The 18,362-nt window shown below is 42.6% G+C and overlaps 2 protein-coding genes across 2 annotated transcripts; both read right to left on the bottom strand.

Moving 5' to 3' along the window:
- Positions 1-7,653: 7,653 nt before the first annotated feature.
- On the bottom strand, positions 7,654-11,978 carry elovl8a (ELOVL fatty acid elongase 8a). The gene is made up of 8 exons (XM_030773524.1): positions 11,964-11,978; positions 11,779-11,845; positions 11,238-11,425; positions 10,589-10,669; positions 10,203-10,259; positions 9,691-9,805; positions 8,747-8,874; positions 7,654-7,821 (listed from the first exon to the last, which is right to left on the bottom strand). The coding sequence occupies exons 1-8, from the start codon at positions 11,976-11,978 to the stop codon at positions 7,654-7,656; spliced, it is 819 nt and encodes a 272-aa protein (XP_030629384.1).
- A 1,027-nt stretch (positions 11,979-13,005) lies between these two features.
- On the bottom strand, positions 13,006-18,037 carry selenop2 (selenoprotein P2). The gene is made up of 5 exons (XM_030775934.1): positions 18,004-18,037; positions 17,264-17,503; positions 16,469-16,681; positions 16,070-16,178; positions 13,006-14,308 (listed from the first exon to the last, which is right to left on the bottom strand). The coding sequence occupies exons 2-5, from the start codon at positions 17,482-17,484 to the stop codon at positions 14,057-14,059; spliced, it is 795 nt and encodes a 264-aa protein (XP_030631794.1). The 5' UTR covers positions 17,485-17,503; positions 18,004-18,037; the 3' UTR covers positions 13,006-14,056.
- Positions 18,038-18,362: the final 325 nt, after the last annotated feature.

Here is an 18,362-nt window from a genome sequence, read left to right as displayed (position 1 = left end):
TTCAGTGTTACAGCCTCTGAACACACCACACAGACGATATGCATGTGGACAGGCCTGGAGCAGGTTCACACACACACACACACACACACACACACACACACACACAGACACACACACACACACACACACACACACACACACACATGTTAAGAGTTGCATAGACATACACAGAGATTCATACACATCCACATGTGCACACACACAAACACACAGACACACACACTCGCACATGCACGTGAACACACACACACACACACACACAGCTTCATTCATTTGCACATACACACAGGGTTTCATTCATGTGCACATACACTAATATAAACACAGACACACAGTCTCAGTACACACCCACACACACACTTAGACACAATATAGAGATATAGCCGAGTCACAATCAATGGGCACAAAGGCCAGAACAATACGGATATAAATACACACCCATCACAGTTATGTAGAGTTACACACAGCATAGTATCATTACATAAAAGACAGAGAGACGCAGAGAGCCAGAGAGAAGAATAAAATAACAACAAAAATAATAATGAAAAAAAAAAAACAGAGTGCAGCACATGAAACACTTCAATGAGAAAATGAAGTCTCTTTAGCATTAGCGCCGGAACAAGCCCTTTAAATAGAGCTTTGAGCGCCGGGTTGCTTCTCGGCGCGGTGTGGAATTGATTTTGACAATCTTCTCGCCATTGGGAAAAAACACATAACTCACTGATGCCTGCAGGCTTGCTCTTCACAGGTCCTGGGGAGCCTAAGAAACTATTCCGACATTAATATTTAATATAGCAGGGGACTTGGGAAACGCACGTGTGTTTGCAAGGTCCTTTGTCTTTGTGTCAGGCAAAGTTTGTTGCAACGTGGGAAGAAAAACTGTTTTAAATGGAGGACGCGGGCAAAACACTCTCCGCCTGGGCTAGGTCACAGTGAATAATGCAAAGTGTAGGAATGAAAGAGAGAGAGAGAGAGAGACAGGGACAGAGAGAGAGAGAGAGAGACAGGGACAGAGAGAGAGACAGAGAGGGGGGGGGGGACTGTGAGAAATGGATCAGTCCAAGAAGCAAAGCCCTTGGAATAGAAAGAAAGAAAAAAAAAAAACCCAACATTTTACACAGACCAAAAAAAAAACCCTGCACACTGGACCGGTCTAAGCTTTGTGTAATGTATGAGGAATTACATGCATGGGAGCCTATGTAGTGGTTACGCTTATATGGACGTGTAAAGCAAAACGGATGCTGGGAGTTCTGTGTAATCACACGGGTGTGGTTAGAATTCACAAACAGCATAAACTGTCAACAGCGCAACATTTTTGTGAAGTCAGGCTTATTAATGAGCATTAAAACAAAACGCGTGAATTCAGTTCTAAAATCAATAGAGATATTCGTGCCACTATACTGTACACCATTAAGAGGAACGTCTGTCATGCACGTAATGCGCGTGAAACTATTTTCGACCTTTAGAGATGAAAGCTGGGTGTAGAATGAATTCAGTCCCCTTTTCAGCTTTACATACTTTACTTTGTAACTATTCACAGATTAAGAGTTATAAAGGTCTGGACACCTGATAAAGGAGGGGAAAAAAAACTTCTCACAGCATTGAAGAGAAGCCATAGCAACCACACGGTTGCTGGTCTATCTGTTAACCATCAGTCATTTGATTACATCTGAAAAAGAAAGACGATTCAGTTTCCAAGTAAAACAGTCAGGCCTCAGATAACGCCACAAATCAGCCACAGTGAATACATCCTGAGGTGGTTCCTGTATTCTTAACTCCTGCTGAGATAAATGTAGCCAACGTCTGAAACTCCTCAACTCCTAAAGTTTGGAAGGACAATTCAAGTGACACCATGATCTAAAAGCTTACATTTATAATAAAAAGATTTCAACACTTTAAACTTGCATTAAGCTCAGGCTGTCGGCTGATCGGTCCATCTCTTAAACCGAACCCGCCTGCACGAGCCGCTCTCTACTCTCGTAAAAAACGGTCTTGGAATCGGCCAACGATTAGTGAAGAGCTTAACGCTTTCACCAAAACATTAGATTCTTTTGAGGTTAACGTAGGTTGAAGGTTTGCAAGTCGCGTTCTAACTCGAAGTGTTTTCCCTGACGTGAAGCCGACGGCTGCCTCAGAGACCCCGCTCGCCGCTAAGCTCCGCCCACCGGCACCATCTTTTCTGCCGTTAGACGCCATGCTACCGAAGCTGTGCACCTAAACGCAAACAGCTCCTCATTTTGAAAGTCTTTGCTGATTTTCTTTTCTTACTGTCATTGTAAAAACCGACCTTTTTTCTTTTCTTTTTTTTAAATTCATTATTGCGTGAGAAGTTCTTGCGTGAAGACTTGCAGTGTTTAAGCAGTAACAACAACAGGCCCATGTGTTAGGTAGAGTGATGTGAAGATTCCAGGATTTTCAAAACACTGATTTTCCAAAACATTTCTGTGGTTTTATGTGGGTTAGGCAATTAATCTTTGATTTTAATGTGATGGAGGTAACTGAGATATAGAGACAAACATTTATCTTTGCGTTTGTATGAACTGAAACTGACAGCACTGCTGATGATTTAACATTGAGCCGCAGCCAGAGGACAGAGCACGCAGGAGAACAGCGTAACAGATAAATGGTTTAGTTTTCATCAAATGCTAACAGCTCAACACAGTCTAGCAAAGATTGTCCTTAGCTAAGTACTGTAACAGCCCGGCGAGGAGTAGCTGTACTTATTCCTGTCCATAACAATAACAAGCAAACAGATGAAAATTCATACCTACAACAGTGCATCGACACCCATCCTCTCTAGTGTTGTGAAACACATTGGTGCTTTATGTAGAAAACATATTCTGACGGTACCTGAGCCGAGTAGGCAATTTGTAGAGGGAGGGGGGGGGGGGGGGGGGGGGGGGGGGGCTGGGGTCATCTCCCTTGTTAGCAAAATGACCAAAATGTATCCCCCTTATTAACCTTCCATCCCCCTGTATATACTATATATAGAGTAGTGTGAAGTGTCAGTGACCACTGGGCCAGCCCCCCTGTTAAATAACAAATCACTTACTGCCTAAATCCATTTTTTTAGGCTTATCTTTCCTTTTGTAGTATATTTGCACACAAAAATAAATAAATAAATAATAATAATAATAATAACAATAATAATAATCATCATCATCTTCATCATCATCTCGATAGCTCAGTGGTGTGTTTGCTGAGAGGCAAGCGTGAACTGTGAGGTTCATCTCCTGCATTCAGGTGTTGTTTCTCAGAATAAAATTTGCACGTGGGTTCGTTTCAGGATGATCTCACCTCTGTTAACACCTGTTTATAGACTATCATGGTTACATCCAAATGTGTGCAGTCTTCCCTGTACATCCATACTTTCATTTTTTTACCCCCTTTAATTATTGAAATCTCACCGGTATGGGTTATATGAACAATCCTTGAGCTGACTAACTCTGGGATGTATGCTGCGTTGCCTTCTTCACCGGCCTTACGGATTACTGCCGGGAAATTCATGAGTTCTTTATCACAAAACACTGGGTCTACCATTCACACGCAAACACACAGGGAACACAAACTTATCTTTTACCCTTGTACACATTATTTCTAATCTAACTAACCACAAAAATCTTTGACATAAAAACAAAGAGACCAGTCATACTTTCTTTCTTTCTTTCTTTCTTTCTTTCTTTCTTTCTTTCTTTCTTTCTTTCTTTCTGTCTTTCTCTCTTTTTTGGTAATTCAGTAATGAAATGCCATTCCATTCTAATGAAATGATTTTGTCTCTGCCAAGGCCGAAACAGGGGGAATAAAAAAACCAAAGTACAAAGCATAAATGTAGCTTGGCCTCCTCTCAGGTCCACTGTTAAGAATCTTAATGATATTGATGCTTTTAGAACTTTAAAACAGCGCTGCATGTTGTAACAGCCTGTAGTAGAAACAGATGCACGCTCTCCCTGTTTCAAACAAAGGGTCAGTCTGGAAGTTCTGGACAGAGCGTTGTCCCCGGTGACATATGAAATCAATAGGAACGAAATGGGCCCTGATGCTACAGTGTCCCCAAACAGAGCTGTGCAAAGACAGACACACAGATAGAAATGTGCTAGAATGTTCTAACCTTCAGAAGAAACCTGAGACCTGTGTGTGTGTGTGTGTGTGAGAGAGAGAGAGAGAGAGCGAGAGAGAGAGAGAGAGAGCACTATGCCCCTGTTTTTCTAACATTGTTGTCTCCATCCTCAACAGATCTTAGAAGAACGACATAAACCCCCACCTCTACATTCACATTTCTTGGTCTTTCACCCACTTCATGTCTAATCTATGAGTGTGTGTGTGTGTGTGTGTGTGTGTGTGTGTGTGTGTGTGTGTGTGTGTGTATGTGTGTGTATGTGTGTAGAGCACAGGCTAAGATTGCTAACCTTCTTGTTAACCTCTTGTTTTGTGTGTGTGCATGTGTGTGTGTTTGTGTGTGTGCATGTGTGCGTATGCGTGTGTGTGTGTTTGTGTGTGTGTGTGTGTGTCTGTGTGTGTGTGTGTGCGTGTGCGTGTCTGGGTGTGTGTGTGAGTGTGTGTGTGTGTGTATGGAAATGAAAGCTCACCTGAAGCACCCTCATCAGACACTCATTTGCTGCCACTTTCCCAGTCTGTGTGATTACCAACAGTCAGCACTGAGGATACCTGTGCTCCCCCTGCGTGATTACAAATTACAGCTCACACACTGAGAGAGGCAGAGCAAGATGTAACCAAACCAACACAGGAAACTGTTGGTCTTTTTTAAGACACTGTGTATTTTGTAAGATTACAAAAAAAGACAAAAAAGAAGGTATGGAACCTTGGGAAAGACAAAAAAAAAAAAGTTCAACTTCAGTGAAGAATGTTCAACTTGATTAAAGAATGACTGAAGATGGCTGAAGAGACTGACCTTCCTGCCTTGGAGCCTTGTAGAATGTCCAATGCTTTAGTTACAATGTTCAGAGAAGCTCAGTTTATGCCACTGAAAGGGAACTTTGGGTCTTTGTCGTAGTGACAAAAGCGATCTATCTGTCTCTCTGAATGTCTCACAGTGCGATGCCAAACACGCCAGCTCGATAAGGTCCTAAGGTTAATGTTCTGAAATCTGTAAAAAACTGTGGCGCATGGAGAACATCCTCACCGTTCCATTCTGCACAGAGAGTCATCTAAGGCATAGAAATGATCATCTGAAAGCAAGAGAGAGAGAGAGAATGTGAGAGGAGGGGGAAAGAGAGAGAGAGAGAAAGATTCTTTTATCTTTTCCTCTATTCTGCAAGCAATTACACTCCTGTCATCCTTCAATAAGGACATTCGCTCTCCACTCTCTCTGTGCACCTTAACAAAAAAAAAAAGAAAGAGAGAAAAATAAAAATAAAGGAGTGACAGAAGAAAGGGACAAGGCTGCTATTTAAAGTGACAGCGGCATTAAAGGATGGCCTTCGTTTAGTGTCTCCGGATGAAAGTGACATTTAACGTCACGCGCAGACAACAGTCGACTATTTACCGCACAGAACCACGGGAGAGAGAGAGAGCCGGAGAGAGAGAGAGAGAGAGAGAGAGAGAGAGCAAGAGCCAGAGAGAGAGAGAGAGAGGGCCAGAGAGAGGGAGAGAGAGAGAAGGCTGGAGAGAGAGGGCCAGAGAGAGAGAGAGAGAGGGCCAAGAACGCCCTGTTATGAACTAGCGTGAAGGTATTGTGGGAGACTCCCTCGGTTTAAGCAGGTAAGAAGACTCCTTTGGTGCGCTCGGTCAGGTATGAGACAGCTCGTGGAACCGCTGCTTTTTTGGCCTCGTTAAGGTGACAGACAGGGGAGAACAGGCTTGTGGCGTTGAGGTATTCGGCTTACTCAGATATGCGTCTTCACTCGATGGATTCCTCACGTTCACTGCATAAAGTGAAAAGTCAAGCTTTTTTCTTTCTTTGTTTTTCTTTCTTTTCTTTTCTTTTCTTTTCTTTTCTTTTCTGTGAGCTCTGAATCAAAGCCCTTTTTTTTGGCTGTTTTGTTAGGAGATGACATTCCCCAAACCACAGCTCTTTACTGTTCTTTGGGAAAAAAAGTGTTTTTCATTTTTCTTTTGCCAGATAATCATATAATCGTGTCTCTTTAAAGCAGATTTTTAAAAACCTGAGGTCTGGGCAAAATGTAAATAGGAGACATGATTACTTCCACACACTTCTATATTAGAAACAGAGCCTGGAATCTTCTAGAAAAACCGGCAAATAATCTCTCAGCAAAATTAAGCCATGACCCATAAAACAGCTTTTAATGGGTATGTGTTATGTCCCCATAAATGACCTCTCATCCTATTGGTGGTATGCTACCCAATCAGCAAAGTGGCTTGTCCCAAATTCACCCATTGGAACAGATTGGCTGTACTGCCTATTACAGCAAAGATCTGCAAGGCTGTCTTTTTAAATGGAAATACTTCAATATGAGAAAATACATACGGTATGGACAGAACGCACTCCCTCCACTGTGCTGTCGGACGCATGGACATGAGGAAGACATACAGATATGAGTATGTCTACTGTGCAATACCTCCCTGTGGTGCTGCCACACACTGACAGACACTTATACAGATACTTAAAATGATTTCTCATAGTACTGTGGTGACCCTGTCTTCTCCTAGAGATCTACCTTCCTTTTGGATCTTTATACCGTCTGATTTTCACTTTACTTCATCCAGTGAGGGTCTTCAGAAAAACACGTGATTATTAGAATCGTGCATGTGTGTGTTTAAGGGTTGGATTAAAAGCTTTCGTAAAAAACGAAGAGCAGATTTTTAGAAGGAAGGTTGGCTTGGCTAGACCAAGACTCCAGCAGCTACCACAGAGCTCTCAGCAGGTGTGTGTGTGTGTGTGTGTGTGTGTGTGTGTCTGGCCAGTAAGGAAAGCATGGACACTCCACTTAGTGTAAAAAGTGGGAGGAGCAAAAAAAAAAAAAAAAAAGAGGCAGGGACGCTTCTTCAGCTGAACGGTGATTGGCTGCTCTCCGTCCAATGAGTCGGAAGACAAATGGAGTGTCACGGAGAGTAGATTAGATAAATAAGCAGAGAGAAGTGCAGAAGGTCCACTCGGGTTTATTTCAATTTGGCCAGAGCGCCAGAGCGTGGTAAGCTCTCCATCCCTAATAATCAGAGGGGGATGGGAAAGAGAAGAGAGAGAACACAAAGCAAGTCTGATTTGTGTGCACGTGTGTGCATGTGTGTGTGTCTGTGCCTGCATGCATGTGTGTGTGTGTGTGTGTGTCTGTGCGTGCATGCATGCGTGCGTGTGTGTCTGTGCCTGCATGTGTGTATGTGTGTGTCTGTGCGTACATGCGTGTGTGTGTGTGTGTGTGTGTGTGTGTGTCTGTGCGTGCATGCGTGCGTGTGTGTGTGTATGTGTGTGTGCGTACGTGTGTGTGTGTGTGTGTGTGTGTGTTCTTCCCTCCTCTGTGTGAAAAGGAGGAGGGTGTACAGAGGCAGGTCTTAGATATATCCTTACACACACAGACAGAGACCACTCAATTCTCATTTTATTTTCCCCTGCACATTCAAAGACAAATACGACATTCGAAAAAAAAGAAAACAAGAAACGTGCTATTTTGACAGACATTTAAAGCTTAGAAACGCGTCTGTGTGACTACTGTTTGTGTTTCTCTGCGTGTCTCTCTCTCATGTGTTCTTGGCCTTCGTTGAGATGTAGCTGCGGTAGTAGAAGTTGGTGAAGAGCGCGATGAGGCTGAGCGCGTAGCCAAAAACGACGGCGTTCATGGAATCGGGAAAGTCGCAGTCGGCGAAGAGGTTGTAGGCGGTGTGGACCGTCACGATGAAGAACTGGAGCTTTGTGAAAGACAAGAGAATGAGAATCATTTAGTCCCACGCGGAGAACGGTTTACGGACCCGGAGATACAGAACAGAGTTGGGTGAGGCTTATTGAAGAAGGGCGTTTCATTAGCCTGGAGAAGCACAGAGAGCACGCACATTGCACCTGACAACAAATCCATAAGAGAATGAATTAAGACCCAAAGATTTAGATAGGTCCACCGAGAGACGCCCTTATTTTCTCATATAGATTTTTTTTTTTTTAAATCTATCTCATCTTATTCATTCATACCAATGTGTGTGTGTGTGTGTGTGTGTGTTTCCTTCAATTTTCACATGCTTTCTTTTGACACATGGTTAATAACACCTGTCGGTGGTGTATTTATATTTCGCCCAGTGAGACTCCGTGTAAACACTCTGAGACTTCATGGAACGCTGGCCGATTTGCCATGCGTTATCATCCCTGCGCCTTTCATTGCTTTATTACTTTTATGATTTCACACTCGTTCCCTCTGCATCTCCACTTTCACTGCATTAACTAACGACTATCCTTCATGAGGTAGTTCATTCATTTTGTACGGGCTGTGTTGTTCACCCTTATAACGTAAACTCCTTTCAGATGAGATGCACAGCTCTGCACAGAAAGATGTTACAAAGATATTAATTGTGTTTATTGTTACTACCTGAGAAAAAGAGGCAGTTAGTGGTATCATGAAGAGGTGTGTGTGTGTGTGTGTGTATGTGTGTATGTGTGTGTGTATGTGTGTGTGTGTGTGTGTGTGTGTGTGTGTGTGTGTGTATGTGTGTGTGTGTGTGTGTGTGTGTACGTGTGTGTGTGTGTGTGTGTGTGTGTGTGTGTGTGTGTGTGTGTGTGTGTACGTGTGTGTGTGTGTGTGTGTACGTGTGTGTGTGTGTGTGTGTGTGGGGCATTAAAGGGACTCACCAGCTGTAGACAGGTGAGGTAACGTTTCCACCACAGGTATCTGTGCATGTGGGGGCCCAGTGAGGCTAAGCCATAGTACAAGTACATCACCACATGGACCAGAGAGTTAATTAGACCAATGAGAAAGGCTGGGCGGGAACGGGGGGGTGGGGGGTGGGGGGGACAACAACGAGAGACAAATTCAGTTACGCTCAGACAGACTTTCACAGGCCTTCTAATGAACGCAGCTGTTCCTGAACGGTGCGAGAATAATTACACACAAGCTTTAGCATATCTGCTTCATAAACACGGCTTATAAAGTCATTCTACTGCACCCTTTTCATGCCTCTGACTTCTCCTTTTCACCGCTGTTATTTCCGTATATCTGAGTTTGTTCTTCCCCATGCCTGTCCTCTGGAACCGCTCTAGATAGCTCATACCAGATTAAAGACGCAATGTAAACATAAAAAAGTACCGTTACCATTAAAGGTGGCAGTGGCAGTAATGGGAGTCGCTGTAGCTGCAATTGTACACCTGTGCTATTGTTATCATAAGTGGTAGTTGTAGTATTGGTATTTTAACAGCCTCTCGTATCAAGGTTTATAACAACCCCTGGCTCTAAATGTAAAATTGTCTGAATTTGCATGAGCCCAAATAGCTGTAGAACTGCCTAACCCACACCTGACTGTTTATAGCCTTTATTCTGTTCAAAGAGTTCATTTCCCTTTTCGTTGCTGGACGCCACCAAGCGGGGACAAAACAGCGCTTCTGTCCGACAGGAACTGACCTCACTGTTAAAGTCAGTCTAAAAAACTAAACCTACACTTTACCAGAAGAGCACATTACCACAGAATGGAAGTCAGTAAGCCTGCTTTAAGACCTCTAACTCTAACACATGAGGAAACAGCACAATAAGACACGATGTGACTGTTTTTGTTTTTTTTTCCTGTAAGAGTGTGACTCACATTGTCCCCCGGCCACATACTTGACTCCCGCCCACCAGTTAAAGATCATAGTGGCGTGGTGATAGACGTGCAGGAAAGTCAGCTGATTGTTCTTCTTCCTCAGGATGAAGAACACCTGCACAGGATAGGACGAAATGGTCAGTGATACTATCTTACAGTGAAGGAAACAGAGAGAGAAAGAGAGAGCATTGGCCTTGCTCACTGGGGGTCCAGGCACTCTATGAGGCTGCTTTAAGACAACATTAATAGTAAAAAAAAAAAAAAATAATAATCAAATAAAATGGGGGGAAAAACGCTATGCAAATAAAGTGGAATTGAATTGGATTAAATTGAATTGAATTGAATTGAATTGAATTGAATTGAACTGAATAGATAGATAGATAGATAGATAGATAGAGAGAGAGAGAGAGAGAGAGATAGATAGATAGATAGATAGATAGATAGATAGATAGATAGATAGATAGATAGATAGATAGATAGATAGATAGATAGATAGATAGAATCATACTCACTGTGTCACTAAGCTCAATGACTTTGGAGAAGTAAAACCACCAACACACATTTGCCATCTGGACAGGAGCAAAGAGAGAAACAACACACAGTCATGCAGTCAAGGTCCTGTCCACGTTCCTGACACACACTATGTTACACACACTCTGTGGCATGTAACATCATCTGTTACAGAAGTCATCATTACATGTTCTCATTCCTGAAACCACGGCGACGCGGCACTCTTTAGAACACGCAGAAGTACCCGGGACTGTCAATCATCCCTGGAACCAGATCATCTACCATCTTCAAACAAGACACTGAAAAAAAAGAGACTACTAAACGTAACCCCTGACTTCTTTTGAAAGAAACAAAAGTGATGATTAATGACAAGAGTTTGTATACACACCCGCATTGCCAGCGGACTGTTGCCATAGTCCACAGGCTGACACAACAGGCTGTAGTTGGCCAACCAGGAACTCACTGTGAACTGTCATGGGAATGACAGAGGGAAAATATTAGTCACTAAATGTTTAGGAAAAGATTCATGGTCAACATAAAACATAGATGACAAAGTAAAATAAAAAGAAGGCAAACAGAACAGTTCCCGGTTTATTTCAAGTCTGTTGGCTGATGCATACTGGCCGGCCAATATTTAACAACAAAGGCATGACATTTTTTTTTTTCAAGCTCCCTTTGGTCTACTTAGGCTGTATGGACTAATGTCACTTCTGTCATCTGTTCTGCGGTTTTCTCCTAAGGGTTTTGTTTTGTTTTGTTTTTTTAAATTCCCTTGTCTCATCTCCATATCAGACATCAGACTCCCATTCTAAACCCAGTTCCTTAAAATCCAGCTCTGGAAAGTGTACACAGCTGTTTTAAAGATAATAATCAACCTCTAATGCAAAAACCATCCTGGACCTTCAGGACCAGGTGTCAGGAACCCGGTACTGGGTTTTCATCATATATTTATTTGTTTATGTGCTGGAATACTTTCCAGTAAATAAACAATTTAATATATTACCAAAATATAACAGGAGAGTGTTGGTCTGCCATACCTCATAGAACATGTATGCTGAGAGACACACCATTGCAAAGTTATACACAATCAGGACAGGTTTGATGCTGATTGGCCGTCGGTTAGCCATCAGCTTTGGGCCAAGCCATATGATAAGCAGGTAGCAAAGAAAGATGCACGTGATTGGCACAGGAGAATAGACCAGGAACCAATTATCTGTCCTCTTGTCTGCAGGAGAGAAGTACACCTTTAAACGTCTTACTCAGATTAACTGATAGGAGTCTTTTAATTAAAAAAAAAAGGTATTGTATTTTTATGAAATATTTCAAAGTACTAATATAACTTTTGTGTGAATATCAGACTGAACTAATTTTGTAATAAGAATGCCTTGCATGGTAGGAATGCTTCAAAATGCTTTAAAACTGTGATTTTGAACATGTTAAGTGCTAAAAAAATATATGATGTGTAGTTGTTGATTTAACTGAGTAGTCATTCTTGATTTTTAGTTTAGTTTCTTTTATGCAAAAAAAGGTTCTGGCTAAGTGCGCTGACAGCAGGAAGGCTATGGGATTTTTGTATACCTCCATTCTCTAAAACCCAGTAGTAAAAAAGCTGGAGTCTCTGCCACACGGAGATTGTTTGTGATACCTGTGTTAAGAGATTGTCATCAAAATGAGCTACTGTTTCATAGATTACGAAGGTTAATTTGTGGGTTAAAAAAGGAGACTACCGTATCTTCTTCGCAAAGACAATTCAAATGCCTCACCATTGCTGTCTTCATGATCCAAGTGTCCAACGATGTTCAGACGATGCCATCTATTGACGAGACGAGTATCGTGCAAAACGACAGCGCGCTAACCTGTGTTTTAATAAGAAGGGCGTTTTAATACGATTTTTCCCCCACTAAACATGAAAAATTCTGCACTTACAACGCCGAGACACGCGTTTAACAGAAGTCACTGGGTCATGAATACGATAAGTAGTTTACTGAGAGCATACTGCCTCAAGTAGGATTAACGCAATCCTTTACACAACTTTGCCTCTTCAATCTGCGCACGTTATTTCGAGAATTGCATGTCTGCGAGTAATGTGCACATCATAAAAAATACTGCATGGAAACACGTTTTAATGTCAAATAAGTAAGACACGAAGACGTTGTTAATTGTATAGTCTCCTCTTCTGTTTTGCTGAAAGATAGTCTGATTAATTTATCTGCACCATCAAGAGTCAAACCGATGAAACGTCCGCCTTAAATTAAATTAAGTAAAATGACATTTAGAGAGCGCACTAGACCGGTACTGTTTTGGCCGCATAGTCGTTCTTAAATGACTGAAAGACAAAAGAAGAGAAATTAGTAATTAACAATTAATCCTATTTTAAAAAAAGGGGGATGTTTTGCTTATATGGGCTAGTTCGAGCTATTACGTTTGAGAGAAACAAATATCCACGCGAGCTAGAAACATAACTGAGTTCTCAAGCAGGTTAATATGCGTTTGAATCCGTTGTGACAATCGGCGAGTATGGGCATAAGCAGATGGTTGACTTTATTCAAGGCACAAGAGCCGGATCTCCCGGCTTTGGGATCATCACCTGAAGCCCCCCTTCGTGATGAATGAAATTGTAAATCCTATGCCTTTAGTATAAACACAAATGTCATTTTTTTTTAAATAGTGCGACAAAAACACTGATAAACCAAACGTCTGCATTAATAAAATGTTATTAACATTTAGACAAACAAAAAAATTGTTTTGCAGATCAGATGACAATGTTAGTACATTAATGTGTTATGAAGCAACATTTTAGACAACAAAAGGACAAAAATCATTTTATTTCAGTTCATGGAAGAGGTCAGAATAATAACAGTTGCTGGTGTCTCAGGATCCTAATGGAACAATAAACATTTATGTTGCCCCCCCCCTTTTTTTTTTTACATTTTCTTTTAGGGTTTCAGAAAATTTGTACACTATTACAATCTACCCTTTTCACTTAACAAAGCTTCAGACTCAAAAACACAAGTTATATAATTAAGACCCTTCTAGTACATTCTTAGTCCAATACATTCTTATCAGTTACGTGTGAAGAACGCTCCAGCTCAGAAATTCCCCCACGGAACAAGCTCGGCATCCGTGTACAAACACCAGAGTCAGGTTTACAGTGCACACTTCATCAAGAGCAGCCAGGAGAAATTCAGGACTAACACATACACTCACACGTGACCCCCCCCCCCCCGCTACACACACACACACACACACACACACACACACCCAAACACCCAAAAGTGTGATATGAATTGCTGATTTCAGTTTGAGTCCAAAGCAGGTTTATAACATTGAAAAGTGAGACAGTTAATCAAAGAGATCTATATAATACTATAATTATGATAGCTGAAAAAGACCAAGAGTAAAAGTTAACGCTAGATGACGCACGTTTCATTCAGAATACATATTCATATAGATATAATCATAGGACAAAAGTCCAAGCTACAGTCAAACCAAACCTAAAATAAAACCTCCACTCACTAACATTAGGACATGGGTGAGCAAGCCTTCCTCTGCAGACTTAATCATGCCAACCTCCCGACAACCCCCCAGGCATCTACAGGCAGGGTCCACAGGGCCTTTGACCCCCCAGGCATCTACAGGCAGGGTCCACAGGGCCTTTGACCCCTCAGGCATCTACAGGCAGGGTCCACAGGGCCGTCGACCCCTCAGGCATCTACAGACAGGGTCCACAGGGCCTTGATCTGCTGGACGTGGACAGGTGTGTTTTGGGTTCTGTTGGTACTAAGTCTGCAGTGGAAGGCTTGCCCACCAGTGCCTGGGGACGATGGTAAACTTTAGCGGGGAATCTTTAGCGAGGCTATACAGAGAGCTTAGCAGATGGACCCTCTGGGCTTTCACTGTGGTCATGACTTTGGGAATCATGAGCTGTGTGTACGTTCCCCTGACCATGTCCCTGGGCCTCTGACAGGTAATGACTATGAGGACGTTCGTGGTGGTGATGATGTGTGTGTCGGGTGTTTGGGTGTGGAGAGACAGGCGAAGTTCCATTGGACCTTTTGAGTTTCTCTCCCATAAGCAACGTGTTGTTGACAGCAGCAGTAGAGTTCAGCTAAAAAGGGACAATATTTAGGTGTTACAGAAAACAATGTATGGATTTGATAACAATGCATAATAATAATAACAATGGAGATAAAGAGATAAGTTCCAGTTTTCTGAGACAAACAGACTTCATGTGAAAGAAAAAAAGACAGCAAAAGACAGTCTAATTAATCTGTATATAGAACAAGGCGTCATTGCGTTATATTGGGTTTTGTATGTTTTTAATACGACCTAAACGAAGGCAAAACCTGCTCTTGTGAGGTCGCCACAGCGTGTGTGTTTAGGCGATGTGAACTACCGCGCCGTGTGTATTTATGCGATGTGAACTAACGCGCCGTGTGTATTCAGGCGATGTGAACTAACTCAGCGTGTGTATTTATGCGATGTGAACTAACGCGGCTTGTGTATTTAGGCGATGTGAACTAACACAGTGTGTGTATTTAGGCGATGTGAACTAACTCAGTGTGTGTATTTATGCGATGTGAACTAACGCGCCGTGTGTATTCAGGCGATGTGAACTAACTCAGCGTGTGTATTTAGGCGATGTGAACTAACTCAGCGTGTGTATTTATGCGATGTGAACTAACGCGGCTTGTGTATTTAGGCGATGTGAACTAACATAGCGTGTGTATTTAGGTGATGTGAACTAACTCAGTGTGTGTATTTAGGCGATGTGAACTAACACAGCATGTGTATTTAGGCGATGTGAACTAATGCACCGTGTGTATTTATGCGATGTGAACTAACGCGCCGTGTGTATTCAGGCGATGTGAACTAACTCAGCGTGTGTATTTAGGCGATGTGAACTAACGCAGGGTGTGTATTTAGGCGATGTGAACTAACGCAGTATGTGTATTTAGGCGATGTGAACTAACTCAGCGTGTGTATTTAGGCGATGTGAACTAGCTCAGTATGTGTATTCAGGTGATGTGAACTAACACAGCGTGTGTATTTAGGCGATGTGAACTAACTCAGCGTGTGTATTTAGGCGATGTGAACTAACGCAGCACATGTATTTAGGCGATGTGAACTAACGCAGCACGTGTATTTAGGCGATGTGAACTAACTCAGCGTGTGTATTTAGGCGATGTGAACTAACGCAGCGTGTGTATTTAGGCGATGTGAACTAACGCGCCGTGTGTATTTAGGCGATGTGAACTAACGCAGGGTGTGTATTTAGGCGATGTGAACTAACGCAGTATGTGTATTTAGGCGATGTGAACTAACTCAGCGTGTGTATTTAGGCGATGTGAACTAGCTCAGTATGTGTATTCAGGTGATGTGAACTAACACAGCGTGTGTATTTAGGCGATGTGAACTAACTCAGCATGTGTATTTAGGCGATGTGAACTAACGCAGCATGTGTATTTAGGCGATGTGAACTAACTCAGCGTGTGTATTTAGGCGATGTGAACTAACTCAGCGTGTGTATTTAGGCGATGTGAACTAACGCAGCATGTGTATTTAGGCGATGTGGACTAACACAGCATGTGTATTTAGGCGATGTGAACTAACGCAGCATGTGTATTTAGGCGATGTGAACTAACTCAGCGTGTGTATTTAGGCGATGTGAACTAACTCAGCGTGTGTATTTAGGCGATGTGAACTAACGCAGCATGTGTATTTAGGCGATGTGGACTAACACAGCATGTGTATTTAGGCGATGTGAACTAACGCAGTATGTGTATTTAGGCGATGTGAACTAACTCAGCGTGTGTATTTAGGCGATGTGAACTAACTCAGCATGTGTATTTAGGTGAGGTGAACTTACGGTGCAGTTACAGATGTCTCTGACGTAAGTGGCTATGATGGCTGCCTCTACATACGGAAAGTGGAGAAAACTGTACGGCAGAACAATGTGGAAGGTCAGCAGGCCACACCTGCAGGGAGCAGGGACACACAGGGGCACACAGGGACACACAGGGACACACAGGGACACACGGGGGCACACAGGGATGGGGTGAAATGAATGAGAGGGGAGAGATGTGAGGATGGGGTAAAACGAACAAGAGAGGGGCAGGTTTTCTTTGGTAAATACTTTATGTCTGTACTTTATGTTTAGAAAAGATTTTATATTTGTTGTACTCTAAAAACTGCAAATTTTAACAGTTGAACAGTGTTGTCTGTCATAGAGCACCTTAAGAAGTCCACCACAGTGAGGGTTTTATACCTGTCGTACACCAAGAAGTCATCTTTCTCTCCCTGTAGGGCCTTCCAGACGTCGTCTTGCAGCGGAGTCTGCTGGTAAACTGGGATGTCCTTAGCCGCTCTGCGTTTTAACTCCCAGTACATGGCCCTGGACTCGGCGGCCTGCTCGTTCACGATGAGAAACGCCACCTCGGTCAACCCGCCGCGGGCCAGCTTGTCACGCAGGTTCCCTATTCTTTCACAGGCAAGAAAAAAAAAATAAAAAAAATAATCATTTCGATGACCAGGGATTCAAGCCAATTTTCTGTTCATTTTTCAAAATGCAGTTATAGAGCATAGCCGTATCAATACGTTATCCTAATTAGGTTGCGGAGGGTGCCTATCCCAGTGCTGATAGGGCGAAAGGCAGGGAAACACCCTGGACAAGTGACCAGTCCATCGCAGGGCAGACACACAGACAAACACACTCACACCCTAGGGGCAATTGAGAACCTCCAATTTGCCTGATTTACGTGTCTTTGGACTGCAGCATGCAAACTCCACACAGAAAATGTAATCTTAATATGTGTAGCCGGTGAAATCGTTCTTAAATTGTGTAGTGGATGAGTTAGATGCTGCAGTGGTCCTTTGAAAAACAGTTTTTGTGAAGTTTTATGATATTAGGAATATTTCTCAAGCATTGGCAAAAAGTGGTGGTCTATAGTTAACATTATTGATTTTTTTTTTTCCACAGCTGCCTATGACATATGTATCACACACACACACACACACACACACACACACAAACACACTCACACTCACAAACTCTCTCTCTTACTTGGCAGCCTGCGTGAGACAGAAGTGTCAGCTTGCTTTCAGCAGAGCGACGACCACCACTTTCCCCTGTAGCTCAGACATGGGAGCCTGTCCTGATATGTCCCAGCGTGGAGCAGGCTTACAGATCCGCGAGGCATTCCTGTCTCCCTCCACCTCCAGCGGTGAGGCCAGGAGCAACGCCGGGAGAGCCGACAGACACAGAGCCCAAAGACCCTGCATCATGGCAGCAGAACCTCACCTCCTACAATAGGCACAGCAAAAAAAAAAAAAAAACTCACCTCCTACAACAGTTACAGCAAAAACAAAACAAAAAAAACTCAACTCCTACAGCGGGCACAGGAGAAAACCTCACCTCCTACAGCAGGTACAGATAAAAAAACCCTCACTTTCTACAAAAGTTACAGCCAAAAACCAGACCTCCTACAACAGTTATAGCAAAAAAATCTTACCTCCTACAACAATTATAGCAACCCCACCCCACCCCTACGACAGGTACAGATAAAAAAAAAAACCTCACTTCCCACAAAAGTTACAGCACAAAACCACACCTCCCACAACAGTTACAGTAAAAACTCTTTCTGCATTTTTTCTGCCTTGTTTTATGATACAGTATTGATCCTGAGGAACACAATGGCCAATTACAATACTATTAAAATTTTTAATGTGAGAACTAGCATTGAAACTAAACAAAACTGTGGCACTTCTCAAATGTTCAGTCAGAAATGCAAAGAATGCACAAACCTCTCTCCAAGCCCTCTCAGTGATCAATGCAAAAACAAGTTTCATTGTTTACTAAGCACTTTTTAAAGGTTCATCCTGCCCTGAACAAACAGAGGCAGCCAATGAGGTGGTGGAAAGGAGTTTGGCCTTACTACACACATGTTTGACCACACTGCACATGTGATCTCTTCATTCTAGGATTACCTTGAAATCTGGTCAGTGAACCTTCGCCTAATGTCCACGTATAATCTGTGTTACAGAACCACAGCAAGACGGCGGTGGAAAGCGTTTAGCGAGTCAAGAGGTAAATGCCCTTTAGATTCATCTTCAACTGAGAAGAGTGGACGAGGTGAAAACCTTGGAAAAAAAATGCAAAAGAA

This window comes from Chanos chanos, chromosome 5, assembly GCF_902362185.1.
Source record: "Chanos chanos chromosome 5, fChaCha1.1, whole genome shotgun sequence".
In the NCBI taxonomy this organism is placed as follows: domain Eukaryota; kingdom Metazoa; phylum Chordata; class Actinopteri; order Gonorynchiformes; family Chanidae; genus Chanos; species Chanos chanos.
The sequence above is the reverse complement of the archived record's forward strand: the minus strand, read 5'-3'. Positions and strand labels throughout refer to the sequence as shown.

Excerpts from the sequence above, each read along its gene's own strand:
- elovl8a (XM_030773524.1), bottom strand. Across the intron at positions 10,260-10,588 it reads ACAGTCCGCTGGCAATGCGG|ATGGCAAATGTGTGTTGGTG; the intron begins GTGTGTATACAA and ends GCTCCTGTCCAG. Across the intron at positions 8,875-9,690 it reads GTATGTGGCCGGGGGACAAT|CCTTTCTCATTGGTCTAATT; the intron begins GTGAGTCACACT and ends GTTCCCGCCCAG.